This window comes from Crinia signifera, chromosome 1 (assembly GCF_055691185.1).
Source record: "Crinia signifera chromosome 1, ASM5569118v1, whole genome shotgun sequence".
Classification (NCBI taxonomy): Eukaryota; Metazoa; Chordata; class Amphibia; order Anura; family Myobatrachidae; genus Crinia; species Crinia signifera.
Window position 1 is genome coordinate 119,881,253 of NC_139217.1, and position 15,093 is coordinate 119,896,345.

Sequence of the window (15,093 nt, forward strand, 5' to 3'; positions counted from 1 at the left end):
CCATTAGATCCCGAGTGTTGCTTTGTTCTGAGGCGCACAGCCACCAGCCCTGACATTATGGTGGTTATATCAATGTGATGGGCTTGTAACTAATGTAAAAAAGTACCTCTACTGTCACAGATTAATTTCATGGCAATACAATCACAGAGATCTGAAGATACCTGCAATATCTCTGTTTTCTCAAGGAGTGTTATATATATTTTATTGAAAGAAAACAGACAGTGCACAGAATTATTAATCAAGGTTGGCTTGGGTATACCTTACATTGTGCATACAATGCAGCTAGGGTGGATTCTCTGAGGGCATTTCTTCAGTACTCCTAAATATACAACGTTTGAAAAGTTAAGAACCCATCCCCAACGCTCTGTACAGTATATACTAATAAATATACATTCCCTGTATATCTCAATGGAGGTTTTTGGAATCCTAGTAATGCAGTCAAAGTAATTTTTCTCTAGTACCGTATCACAATTCAAGGATTCATGTAAAGAGAATATATCTTACATAGTGTAATACTGTTTTAATCCAGAAAAAGACATAGCAAATTGGGAGCACACAAACACAAAATATCCTGGGCAATATATGGGATAGTGTGGCTGTATTTACCAAAGATGGTGGAACGGTTTGGGTAAGAAAACAGTTAAAACAAGCTTGAATAGAGGATGCAGCACCAGGGTAGTCGGCAACCAGTTCAAGTCCGCAGGTCAAGTATCCACACTGTCAGTTATGCCAAGGAAAACACCAAGATGTTTCATTCTGAGCTTAAGTCTTTATCAAGGTTCCATTCTGTGTGTGTGTGAGAGTGCAGTCTGGCATATCCAGTTTTTGTACCTCTATATTCTAATGAGTGTCTGGCCAAAATCTCTGACCTCCCCAGAAGCAGGTGGAAGTTTACATCACCATGGTGTTCTTCACATCCATTCATATATGCGTTGCCCGCCATCTGAGTTTAAACAGTCGCACATTTTGTGATGGTATAGGGCAGGTAATCTGCTCGATGTGGAGTACTGTGCAATGGGGTGCCTGCTGGACTGCTGATCACACTGCTGCGGGACAGATATATTTATTATTATTCACTCTACAGTGCGACTTTGACATGTTCTCAAAATTTTCAAACTGTGTATGGAATTAGTCTTTTTTCCATAATGGAACCACAAGTCCCAGAAGTTTGTTAGTTGGATGAGCTTTCTCTCCCTTGTCAGGCACTTAGGTTGTCCATAGTGTAAGTTCCAGTTACATTTAAAAAAAATTTTTTATTGCATGCATACACCATAAACAGAGGTTGGGGTCAGGTCACCGCAATCGCACAGCATAAACTATCGGTGCACAGCACCTGTGGTGGTGAAGGCGGTTACACTCTCCTGGACACCTATATAAAGTATCAACGTTCAGCCATGCCCCAATTTCATCACGTCATTATAGGGACTCGTTCCGCCAACCTCAGTACATGACCCCAACCTCTGTTTACTGCATGTGGGCAAAAAACTCACAGCTTAAAATGAAAGTACATTGTAGAAGCCGTCAATTTGATGAGCATTATTTCCTAGTATTTTTTTATAAAAGTAGACAATACCTATGCTAGTAAACTAATAATTATACCTCCCAACCTAGTCACAACAGTATCCTCCTTTTCCTCCATACATAGGTGACAGCTTGAACTGTCGAGCCAATTGTTTATCCTACAGCTCTTTGGCCATACACACGCAGATTTATCTGCAGATCTGTCTGGTTGGAACAAAAACATGGTTATGGATGAGAGCAAATGACAGTTGGCCATTTTGGATGATTTATAGGATAGACACATAATAGATGTGTAACATTAGTACATTTTGTTACCCGTGGGAGTGATTTAAACTATTACAGTGCCATGGCCACTTCTTTCTGATCTGAAGTTCACTGGTTTAAATGCTGACTCACATCTATTTTAGTCTGACCTTGGCAGCCGTATCCTGTCTCACAGCCAGAGTGGCCAAAGCTTTTACTGGTTAAATTCCTGCTAGGATCACATGATCTGCAGGCGTTCCGGGGGTTAATTGTGTAAAGACTATTGAATTTTCAAGGTGAACAGCTAGACCAGTGTAAATGATGTGAGGCAGAGGTTGCCTGAGTGTTAAATGACGTGTCCCTAATGCATGTGGGCTATTAGGATATTAATGTTCCTTGTTGCAATCCATGCCTGTGGTGGATACAGCAATTGGTAGACTCCCACAATAAATAAAATCTGGTTTAATTCTAAAATGTTAAGACTTTAAAGCTTATGTAGTGAGTATAAAAGTACATTACAAGAACATGGCTTCATCCCACAGTGGCAGGACTCATCATAGATGTTCAGGTATGGTAGAAATCAGCAGTGTTGCCAGTTATTGCAGCCCTCTTCAGTCCATCTTGAGCTGGCAGATGGCTTCATACAGCCCTGTCCTGTACATAGTCTGTGGGCAGCACTGTGAATCTGTTTGTAATTAAGTCATTACGTAGAAGCCTAAATCACTGAATCCAAATCTGGCAGATGCAATGTGCCAGAATAGACTGTGTAATGCTTTACGCCAGCTCAAGATAAACTGAAGGACCTAGAGAACAATGCAGCGTATTTACCCCACGTGGAATAATCTTCATTTGTTGGGGGGGGGGTTTTTGTTAGTTTTTACTGTATATGTACAACCTGTGGAATCTGTCAACTGTAAACAGGGTAAACCAATAAAAACATGGTATAAACTAAAAATGTCACCTGCAGCGTGAAGTCCCAATGTCCTGCATAGTATGTGTCACAAAACTTCTCCTAAGATCATAGCGATGCATTGTCCCATATATTAAAATAAGCAAAAAAAGCATCTGTCTTGTTTGATCTACAGGTTAGCATACATATAATATTTGGTGGGTGGTTGGTTTCAAATACACCATAGTGCTGAAAAATACAGACAATTCCTTGGTGCTGATATGGCTTTTTCACTTTCATTTGGTAAGTACCCAAAAAGTAAAGGGATAGAAAACCACAATAGTGTATTATAATTTTTACAGACTGTAAAATAGCGTTAATTCTGTGGATAGTCTGAAATGAATGGGACCCATACCCTTTACGGTGGTCTACTTTTTAGGGTAGACGCAATTCACTTATTTAGGGAGCGGTAACGTCACCGTTGAATCACCACTGTTTCAGATTCCACTTGTAGTGCATGAAAAAGAAATGAAGCTGGTATGGTGTAATACCGCTTTTTATTCCAACAGACAATTAAAAACAAGGGTGTAAAACATCAGACTGTCACCGAGTTTTGTGGTCCACATAAAGAATGTAGACAAACAAGCAGATGGTATAATGCAGCCAGGCATCCCTGCAGCCTTTCCCAGTTTGGTCCAATGTCCTCCACCCTCTCTCTCCACGGTCAACGCGTTTCAAAACCCAAAGGTTTCTTATCAAGACATGCCCTTACACTGTCTGAATTATTTTCTCAGTACATTTCCTCTGGAAATCTTGTTATATTCCCACAAATTATTTTTCTATTGCAACTATGTTAACAAAATAAGTAGGAATGTGAGAGTGTTATATCGAGCCTTCTAAGAGAACCGGTTGGAGAAGTTAAATAAATAATAGCTAGAAGATTATTGGTTAAAATCGTAAGCTTCTCTTCTTGTCCTCAGAAGGTTTGATACATATCTCATTATGTTTTGATTTACTCTGCGTTCCACCCAAATAAACTATATGTAGATGTATAGTTGACAATATCTCAAGTTGCAACTTTGTCCTGATTTTTGTAATTTTTTCAAAATAGAAAGGAGCCTCAAGTACAGACGGTTAGGTTTGGTGAATTCGTGCCTTGATTTTTTATTTATTTTTTTGGATTATAACATTTTAAATATCAAAAAATAAATAAAAAATGATGAATTCCCCAAGTGCTTGATTGTCTTACTGGAGTGCGCTTATTATAAGCCATTCACCGAGGCATCTTCGTTCATGCGGTTGTATTGTTAGCTCTATAGTTAAAAACCGTTTAGCGTTTTTATTTGGGTAAAACTATTCAACACTTCACATTGTATAGCTTAATGGGATCCCATAAATGATTGCAACCTTTTTTGACAATGGTAATACGTAATTTAATTTGTATTTATAACCATTTAAAGGTTTGTTATGATTAAGAGAGCAAATAACATTTGATTAAAACATATTAGCATGTTTTAGCAGATGTCCTCATGCATATTCAAGGCAATAGAAACTGGTTTAATAAATGTGGATAATCGCTGAGTAATATAAAGGCTGTCATGGTAAATAAGGGCCTAACATTTGACAGCCAGCAATTGAGATGGAAGAATGGGTCCCTCTTGCTTAATCAACTTTTTAGTTATAAAACTTATCGTGTAGATTTTTTTTTTTTTTCTGGGAATCCCTCTGCTTTCATTTTGCATAAAAATTACCCCAAAATGTAATGGCAGTCACATGAAGTGGGGCTGTTGTAGAGAAATGTACGTCAACCCTTTTTTTCCCCCCAAATATGAATAAATCATGAAACTGCATCTTCAGATGACTGTCAGCATTGATCTCATAACAGACCTTTTTAAATATTAATCTCACTCCTGAATTTTGTATGTTAAGCATTTTGCATGGAAGAAACACTGATTAAAGAAAGAGACAGACTTATTTGGTTAAATGAATGAGACAAGGCAATCATTGGTTGAGCTCCTGCTGAGAGCCACGTTTGTGTTGAACGGAATTTCATTGTTTTGTAGATCTTATTAAAACTGTCAATAGGAAAAATATCATGAATTTATATAATATAGCCACCCTCGAAGCCAAAACCCCCTGCTTATTATGCACACACACCCAACCATCTTATGATTAGAACAGAAAAGAACAAAAAATGAATACCAGAATGCTATACTATACATACGTGTTTGTTTGTGTGTGTGTGTGTGTGTGTGTGTGTGTATATAGAATATGTATACTGTATATATGTTTAAAAGAGAGCATCATTCCGGAACTTCATAAAGGTGAAAAAAATACCCTGAGCTTTTTGGTGCATCTAATTAAATACGCCCCATTGAGTTTTAAGAATATATTGTATTTCTGGAGGGTGTCTATAAACGTAGGCAATTTTGGCTGATTTCACCCGATTCCAATAGATAGGCCAGAGAAATCCATTGAAAAGTGTCCAAATCGCATGTGTTTGACATTCGATCCGATCCGATGTGCGGCCCCGTGCTCATTGGACCAGATCCGGAGATTGAACCTCCTCCGGAGATAAATCAGAATTTCAGTAAACATCTTGGCTACGTCAGATTTCCCTTGAACTCCCCCGAAAGCTTCTCGGGAGTAGGGTGGCCAATCCCGGGATCGGCGGGATCCCAGAATTTAGCCCCATAATGTCCGGGATTTCAATCCCGGGATTGAAGTATCCAATCCCGGGATTTCGGGATTAGACTGCGCATGTGCAGTCTAATGCCAGGCAGCGTCTGAGCACGCGCTCAGACGCTGTTTCGTCCCGGCGTGCGGCCTGCGCAGCGTGATTCGGTCATAGCTCACGCTGCGCAGGCCGCAGCACTACACCACCAGCGCCGGAACTCGCTCACCGCCCAGCTTCACCCATCCACAGGCATCATACCCACCGCCTGACTCTGCTCCCTACGCCGCTCCTCAGAAGTAAGGGATGGTGGCGCCGGAACCCGCTAGCCGCCGTGCCTCCCCCAGCTGCACGCATAATACCCGCCACCTGCCTCTGCCCCCTGCTCCCCAAAAGTGAGTCAGTGTGGGGCACAGGGGCATTTTTTTTAGGGATACTAATCCCAGGATTGATCATTTTTTAATCCCGATTCCCGGGATTGAAAAAATGCCCCGGGATTGGCATCCCTACTCGGGAGTCCTTAAAGCTCCTCCCAATCACAGTATAGAAAACCATGGGTGCCTAAAACAATTGATGTGTTGCCAGAGTGCGGTAGACCCCTGGCTGCCTATTGCTAGCCTTTGGGTTAGAGACAAGTAAGTGCTTAGTATTTGTTGCTATTTATTTTTCCCATTCCCATTGCAGTAATCTGTTAATTGTGAAAGTTACTGCAAACACTTTTTTTGTTACTCGTACTTATTGATCAGGTTGGGTTCGACCTGAGTTGCGAGACTCAGGATAATACCGTTGGCATAGTTAACGGTTTCCCCTTTACTTCCTGAAACTCCAGGATAAACTATATAACATTTATGAAAATGTCAAGATTTCACAAAATTTATCTTCAATGGCCACATCCAGAAATCTAGCTGTAATTAACCATATAGTCAGAATTGATGTGCCCCCCCCCCTCTACATCAGTTTAGTTGTGCATCCATGGTCTTGGTGTTACTTGGGAAGGTGTAGATAGGCTGCCCCACAATATTCACACACAGGGCAGTAGTTTGCATGCTTGTGCCTGGGTATTTTCTGGGAGTAGTGGCTTTATCACAGGAGGCGTGGCCATGCACCCTTAAAATAAAATACAGAAACAATAGTACATGGGTCTTCAAACTGTGGCCCTCCAGATGTTGTGAAACTACAAATCCCAGCATGTCTTGCCACAGTTTTGCTATAAGGTAGTGTGGCAAGGCATGCTGGGATTTGTAGTTTCACAACATCTGGAGGGCCACAGTTTAAAGACCCATGCAATAGTACTTTTATCACTTACCTTACCACACTGCACCCCAGCACACAGCAGAGTGTGCTGGGTTGAGGAGAAGAGCTGCTACTGCTGCTTTTAGGTGATGAGTGGGAGGATCAGGGCCCCCATTGGGCTACTCCAGGAAACCTGGGACCATGTAATTTGTACCCCCTCTCCTCTTGGCATCAATGGACACAAAGTATGATACTGTCCTCTAAAGTTATAGGTGCTTTACCGTGATGAAATGAGAATTCATTTTCATGCCTGTTGTGAACCTTGATACCAGCCCGTTTTTGGGTGCACTGGAGGACAGGTGCTGAATGCTCTAAGTTTAGCACCGGAAAGTGTCTGTATGGTCTCCTGTTTCTACAAAGAAATGATTTTATGATGGGCTGGGCTGCGCTGTTGCAGATGCCATGGAACGCCACAAGGGATTTCTCCATTAGAGTTAGATAAATGATGGAAGCTCTCATTTGCCTTTATTTAAGATTTGTAGATGCCAAATAACAGCCGCATTCCGTAAAGTAAATTAATGAAACAATACAAGGATGGCTGCTGTTTTTAAGATGGATGTCTTTACTCTGCAGCAGAATGGTTCTGCTTCTGCGTGTCTATTTGTCTCTATATTGCACAGCATAGAATTGGCTGTCATTTATATAAGAATAGCACTAAAGGCTTTGTGTGACTCGTGTGCTGGGGGAATTGGTAAAATGAGCGTCCACTTAAATGATAAAAAAATTGACACTATTTGCATGTTCTGTTCTTTTAGCAATTTGATATGGCCTAATAATGATATGGTACATGTGACTTTTATTACTCCTACTTTTAATACTCATCTCAAGCATTTATTAAAACGTGAAAGGACAAAAAGCTGGATTGACCCCGCACCCCCACAATTTACTCTATTTCGATCTAAATTACACTTCCTGTTTAGGATGGACTGGGTGGAGGCCATAGTAGATAGAGGTAAAAAAGTTGGGAAGTTTTTCATGCTTTGGGATTCTTTAAGTACCAGGAAGATGATACACGACAGTCTACAATCTACTACATGGTACTTGGGCCGAATAGCCGCACAAGATCCCCCAGTCCCTATTGAGTGACCATTGATAACCAAACATAATAGCATACCCGGTTTTCTGAATAACAACAAAATTAAATTGAATGTACACGAATGTTTATCATTATAAATGGAAATGTTTATTTGTACACCTGGATACTAAAAACAGGTGAAATGTGGTAACAACTGAAATACTCTGTACTATGCACTGAATGTCTTAATAAAAAGTTTTGAAAAAAAAAAAGAAAGGACAAAAAGCATTGATAGCTGTGATCTTGGGACGTGTGGCTGTAATGGGGCCTACACACATAGCGATATTGGGACATTTTCTAAGCAATCTCATAGATCTCATAAAATTCATTAGTCCCTAGATGCTGAAAACAATCTAAAAAGTTCATATTAAAGGCAGAGGCTTTCCATTTGACAGCAATATATTTGGTCGTATGCCATCTTATCTGATAAATTCTAACAAATTACTTTTTGGCTTATTAGGCCATGAGGTCCTGTTGGCTGTGGCTACTGAACAACAATTGACAGCTTTGGCTTATTCACAGCAGTATATAGGGAAGACTGCTTGTAGTATTTTACATCCTTCACATAAGCATTGCCACACCCTTTTTTCTACAATGTTTCATTAATATTTGTAACATTGAAAATTACGGCCTAGTAAGCCCATACACACTGGAATATTATCTTTCCAATCTGGCTGGTTGGAATGAAAATCTGGAAATTTCTGGGAACAAATTACAATCAACCGTTCGCTCCCAAAAGATGAAAAATGGACCTAGTGATTGTAGTGTTTGTATGAGACTAAAGTGGTCAACCGTGTCAAAGACACTTGAAGTCCTTGAAGAAGGAAGCTCTTGCGCACTGATATTAACTGGTGGGGAGGATGATGGAGGGTAAAGAAGTGATTTAAATGTATTGAAAAGTCGCTTGAGATTGGTGGCATGAGTAGAGATGAGAGATTGGATTGAAAATATGTTTGTTTAGCAGTGTCAAGAGTATTACGACAGGAGTGCTAGGTAGTCTTAAACGTGACAAAGTCACTTGGATTTTGAGATTTACGCCACTGATGGTCCACTCTACAGTACGTGATAGTTTTTGCAGGCGTCTTGTTAATTAAGAGTGCCACAGTTGGCATCTAAGCCTGTGTGGATTGTGAAGAGTAGCTGTAGCAACCTCTTCATCAAGGGCAGTTTGTAGGGTCTGGTTCAGGTGGCGTACAGATGTCTCAGGACAGGCAAGTGTAGAAATGGGTGAGAGCTAACATTACTCCTCAGGTCCATGTATTTCTTTCCCCCATCCATAAGCGTACCAGGTGAGACAACGATTTGAATTGAAATCTAAACTTTGACTTGCCTAGTCCCTACTGAGGAAAAGCATACCCACAACATGATGCTTCCAACCGCATACCTTGCTGCTGGGATGGTGTTTGTTGATGAACATGCAATGTAAAAAAAAAAAAAGAGTTTTACGTTTTTATTTTGAGCCTATTGGTTTATAATTAAATGTTGTCTGGGTACTTGTGGAGTATCACGGCTCCCATCGCATGCCATATATAATGGCATGCGATGCGATACGATTTTTACCGATTTTGGCCGTTTTTGTCAAAATCGTATGCAATCGCATCGCATGCGATTTGATCGCATACGATTTTGCACTGAAAAGCATCCAAATGCATTGGAATTAGTATTAAACATGTTCATTGGCTCCCAACTGGCATTTTTGAGCCTGTACCACCCCCACTATCAACGCGAACCCGAAGCGTGGCGAGCGCAGCGGTACGCGTCCTACGACCTTTTCATACCCCCACTATCCACGTCGGCGTGGAGTTGAGAATAGAAAGTGTGGCGAGCCACCGAGCCCGAAGCGTGGCGAGCGCAGCGAGCCCCGCGTGGGGACGCGGACACCTGTGAAGCCCGTGAGGGGACGCGGATACCTGTGAAGGTATCCGCGTCCCCTCGCGGGGCTCGCCACGCTTCGGGCTCGGTGGGTCGCTGCGCTCGCCACACTTTCTATTCTCAACTCCACGCCGACGTGGATAGTGGGGGTATGAAAAGGTCGTAGGACGCGTACCGCCGCCCCTCGCGGGCTCACTGCGCTCGCCACGCTTCGGGTTCGCGTTGATAGTGGGGGTGGTACAGCCTCAAAAATGCCAGTTGGGGGCCATTGAACATGTTTAATACTAATTCCAATGCATTTGGATGCTTTTCAGTGCAAAATCGTATGCGATCGCATGCGATGTGATTTTTTGGCATACGATGCCCATCGTGGGAGCCGTGATACTCCACAAGTACCGTTGTCTGTAATGGGTATGTGTCATAGGGTTGACATTAATAATGGCTAAAGTCAATAGGTTGAACACTGATGGTCGACATTCCGTATGTTGACTCATGAAAATAGTTCACATGGTCAACTATACTCTCGGCACACTATTATCCAACTCTGTGATCTATAGTAAAGTATTTAAAAAAAAATTTGGAGGGAAAATGTGAAACTTTTGTCAACCTTTTTCATGTTGACCTTTCCAATGTCAACCTATTACACGTGTCAACATGTTGACCTAAGGTATGTCTACCTTTTTTCATTTGTTGACCTAAGGCCGGGATCAAGTAGAGTTATGCACAATTGCACTTGCTCATTTTTTAACCACAATTAAAACTGCACATTTGTTTTCAGATCAGTCCCAATTTGAGATGTACCAGATAGTAGCCCATTCTGACTGTATTTCAACATACCTAAACATAGGCAACCTTCTGTTCATTAGAAAAGATTCTTCCCTCACTGTTACAAATTGATGTAGAATGTGCTACACTATAAAATTGTGTTTTTGATGTTTTTTCAGGCCACAGAAAGTGAGCCAGGAGATATGGACCTAAGTGGGCTACCAGAGACTGCTGTGGACTCAGAAGACGACGATGATGAAGAGGATATTGAGAGAGCATCTGACCCCTTAATGAGTCGCGATATTGTAAGAGACTGCCTGGAGAAAGATCCCATTGACAGAACAGATGATGACATTGGTAAGCTGACAAAAAAGCCAGGTTGCAATCATTGTTAACGTACCACTTTTTTATTCCGGTTTGCTGATGACATAAGCCTGAATAGTACATTCTGTGCACTTGCATATCTGTTTTTTTTTGCAACATGTCCAAATCCTTATGATGACTAATAATCCCTTTTTTCCAGGACCTTGCACTCATCTTTTAATGGCATTGATTTTTCAGTCGCTCTAGTTTATGCAAGAATATGTCCACTGTGTATCTTTGTTTTCTTTCCATGTCTGTTGTTTATTCCTGCCATTTTATTCCCTTTGCAACTGCCATCTTCTGAAAATGTCTTTGTCTTACAGAATTTTGTATCTAAACAATTAGAAGCATTTAAATAAGGAACAATGACTTTTCCAGAAGAGTGTAGTGCAAAGATTCAAGCCACCGGCATTCAGAGGAGTGTAGTGCACTAAGTTACAACACCAGCGTCCAGAAAAGTGTAGTGCATCAAGTCCCGACACTAAGGTCCAAAAGAGTATAGTTAAGTCCATCCAACAAAATGTCCAGTATATCAAGTCACACCCTCAACATCCACAGAACTGTAGTCGAAAAAGTCATGCCGCTAACATCCAGAAAAGTGTAGAACACCAAGTCACAACTCCTACATCTAGAGGAGTGTAGTCCACCAAGATATGCCACCAATATTGAGGTGAATAGAGTTCACTAAGTCACACCACTGACATCCAGAGCAGTTTAAAGCACCAACACTGTATGTCTGGACTTGGCCCATTACTCTACCCTGTTCTATGAAATTTCATTGTGTCACGAACCCATGTGGAATAATGCTGGTAGATTTGATCCCTTGGTTTATCCTATACTAAGATAATGACCCAAAATAATGTTTGGTGGTTAGATCTGTAAATATGTGTTTAGCTTGATATTAAAGTAAGTACGTTTCAATAAAAACTGAAGCAAACATGGATGTTGTAAAAATTTCGACTGATAGTGTAGAAATCTACTTCAACTGAGTTTTCGATAGGGCAACATACAATCTTTATGGTAGTATAGATTTAATGTATGAAAACCTATGTAGAAGAGCTAATTTGTCAGGCTATGTTGAAACTCAAGAAACAAAGCTATATAATCTAACAGTGCCATGTATGGGGCATTATTACTTCTTTTCATGGAATGGCCCTGCACCACCAGTGGTGGTATGGCCATACATTAGAGTGAGTGTGCTTATATCACATAAGGAGCTTGCCAGACCCCCTTCTCTTACCCTCCTCTTTACTAAGTTACACCCCCTCTATCACCTCTGTAGTAACAGTCCTCCTACTGCCTCCTCTCTGTAATAACGCACCCACTCCCTCCCTCACCTGTGTAGTCACAGCTTTTTCTGCTAGACTAACTTCGGTGATGAATGTACAGGTCTTGCTGCATGGTTGACTTCCACAGCCACACTGCAATATGAGATGCATACAGGGAACCACAATGTAATAAAGTAATAATAGCCCCCCCAGTGCTTGTTTGTCCTGGCAGCCAGCCACACATATCTGCTTTGCGGAGTGACGCATGTTATGGATCAGTGCTGTAGAGTCATGGAAGTGCTGCCTACTCTTGCTGAATTGCTACTCCTGTGCCAATTAGCTTAGCCATTATTAGCTATGCCAATTAACAAAGCTATGATTAGCCCACTGTATACTGTGGTACTTGCAGCTAAGCTTGCCATTGCTATAAAAGTAACAAACTACCTACCCTTGTATAACATACCTTTGTATAACCCTTACTGCTATACTGCTGCCATCACTTCATACAGTGTACTAGGGTCACCTAGTCTGTATTGGTTGGTACTATCTAGCAATCGCTATACTGACAATGTTTTCATGTCTTTAGCACATTAGCCTGGGAAATATATTTTCCTCCTGAATAGGTGTCTGCAAAACTGCTGCTGGCCCAGCGCTTAGCCATACACATTTCAGCTCCAATAATGCTGAACTCTTAATATGATCAATAAACTGTAGAGAAGAGCTCATTCTGCTGTCTCCAGCATGTACACTGCATGTTTCCAGTTGTCCATACTGTTCCAACAGCTGATCTTCTTCTGGCCAATAGAACTGCTTTTTTGTGCGCGCAATGCTTATACATTTTTAGTGTATGTTTCTGATATTATGCTGGCATTTTGCTGGAAGTTTGGGCACCTATTTATCAGATTTACGACCCGATCAATTCTTATTGTGGCAATTTTTATATTTTTTATTTTTTATCTTTTGGTTGTAAACAAGAACCGTATCGGGAGCGCTTTCTGATAAGAGCAAAAGAAAAAATGTAATACAAACACTTTAATTTCTATTTTGGGAACCAGTCGCACTACTGCACATGTGCTGTATGACTGCTGTTCAGGTGTGAGTGGAGAGGAACTTAGGCAATATTTAAGGGTATGGATCATACGGTCTACAACAACTAGGTAGACATGGGGTTTTTCACTGGTTTTTTTTACCCGCATGTCAACATGGACACAGTTTCAAGTGCACCACATCCCCTCACATCGCTCACAATGCTTCGGGTACTTTTTCTTCTCCCACCACGCCCTAATGGATGGTAGGGCATGAAATACCGGTTGGCTCAGAAAACAGTGTTGACCTAATGCTTGTGTCGACCTTATGACCTGTCAACCTAAAGCCATTTTTACTTTCACCCATGTCGACCTTATCCCACGTCGACCTAGTGGTGTTGACCCAATGTTTATTGACGTAGTTGTTGTAGACAATATGACTGTATCCCATCTTTAGCCCATAGGTTACAACAGATGCAGTCCTCTGCAATTACATTCTGGGGAATCCTTAATATCAGCGGCGCACCTCTACCACATAGGGATATCACACAAGTAATATTCACCTTACAGAGAAGATGTCTAGCAGCTCATAGTCTATATCAGAGTCTAAACTCTGTGAGGGAACATGTATTTCATGATAACAAAATGTATTGTTATTGTACCACAAATTAATGATGTCCTATTATGAATGAGTTTTAATAAATTGGTATTTTTTTAAGTGACTTAAGTCCATAACGTGCATACACATAACATTACTGCCAAACTTGATGATTCCGGTGCTGCAGTACTCTAACCTCTTAAAAAATAATTGGGTAAGATATTTCAGACCCAGCTCTAACCAACCCCCGTCAGGTGCCATTGTGCCCATTTTGTCCTCATGAGCAGCGGAAACTAAAAACGTTGTTTTTTTTTGTGCCACATTTCTTTCTCACTGAACTTTTATAACCTTTCATTTCGTATTGTTGGATTTTGGTAATTAAACCAAAATCTTACATTAAATATAACTCCTGCTCCATCTTCTGTATCATCCTTTCTGAAGAAATATGTTCAGCACCATTATATCAATAAGAAGTACTGTACTGACATAAATCAAATTTATTAGACATCTAAAATGGCGTTTTTTAGAATGTGTGACAGGTAGTGCCGCTTAGGATTGTACTTGTTATAAACTATATAAATAATGTAAATGTGAGGTTTTATTTTTACTTGGTTATGTCAGAAATGTCTGACAAGTCATCACCTATTATTGATAACCGCAGTGGGATTTTTTCCCTTCTCTTCTAGAACAACTCCTGGAGTTCATGCATCAGCTGCCTGCTTTTGCCAATATGACGATGTCTGTCAGGCGTGAGCTGTGTGCTGTCATGGTGTTTGCTGTTGTGGAACGGGCAGGAACCATCGTACTAAATGATGGAGAGGAGGTAAGAGATTTGAAGTGATCATGTGTACATGACTGGAATATTGTAACTAGGGGTGTACAAAGGAGATGTTTTAGGAGCTGAAAGTAAATGGCATAGGTAATGTAGCTCATTTTGTGATATCACCGCTGTAATATGTTTTGTAGGTCTTTGTTGTATGCAACATTTCAATTGAGATGTAGAATTTAATATAGAAAAAAGCACAAGCATTCCACAGCCAACACACTTAATATCACAGAAGCTATGAGGTGTGTGTGTTCCACTGAAATGTTCTAACCCCTCAGCAGCCAATAGTCGCTTTTGACTCATTTGAAAATGTTCCTCCACCAAATATATGCAACTTGTATTGTTACTAAATGATAGCTTGTGTTGTGGGATACAGAGGATAATGTGCTCCCTACTCTAAACTGAAGGACTTTACGGTGTCACACTGAAATTCCCATATTATGCCATAGGATGTGTATAATGTACGCTTTTTATTTTGACACATTTAGTCATACTTGCATACTCTCACACATCCTGCGGTAGACTCCCAGGGTGTTTGCTGGTCACTGTATGGGTTTGAGGGGTGCATGCTGGACACTTTGTGGGTATGTGGGCAGAGTTGTAAGCTAACCCTTTAGTGGGTATAGTGTTTATGCCTGCCCCTTTTCTGGTATGGTGTTTGTGCTGAGCACGGTGTGTGGG

At 40.9% G+C, this 15,093-nt stretch overlaps 1 protein-coding gene across 11 annotated transcripts in view; it reads left to right on the forward strand.

The window, feature by feature from the left end:
* The window catches only part of RAPGEF2 (Rap guanine nucleotide exchange factor 2), a 292,184-nt gene that overhangs the window by 247,227 nt on the left and 29,864 nt on the right, over positions 1-15,093 (forward strand). For all 11 annotated transcript variants that reach the window (XM_083172580.1, XM_083172571.1, XM_083172617.1 and 8 more), the window contains 2 exons: positions 10,512-10,689; positions 14,273-14,409. In XM_083172580.1, coding sequence (XP_083028706.1) covers positions 10,512-10,689; positions 14,273-14,409 — 315 coding nt within the window. The remainder of the gene's footprint in view (positions 1-10,511; positions 10,690-14,272; positions 14,410-15,093) is intronic.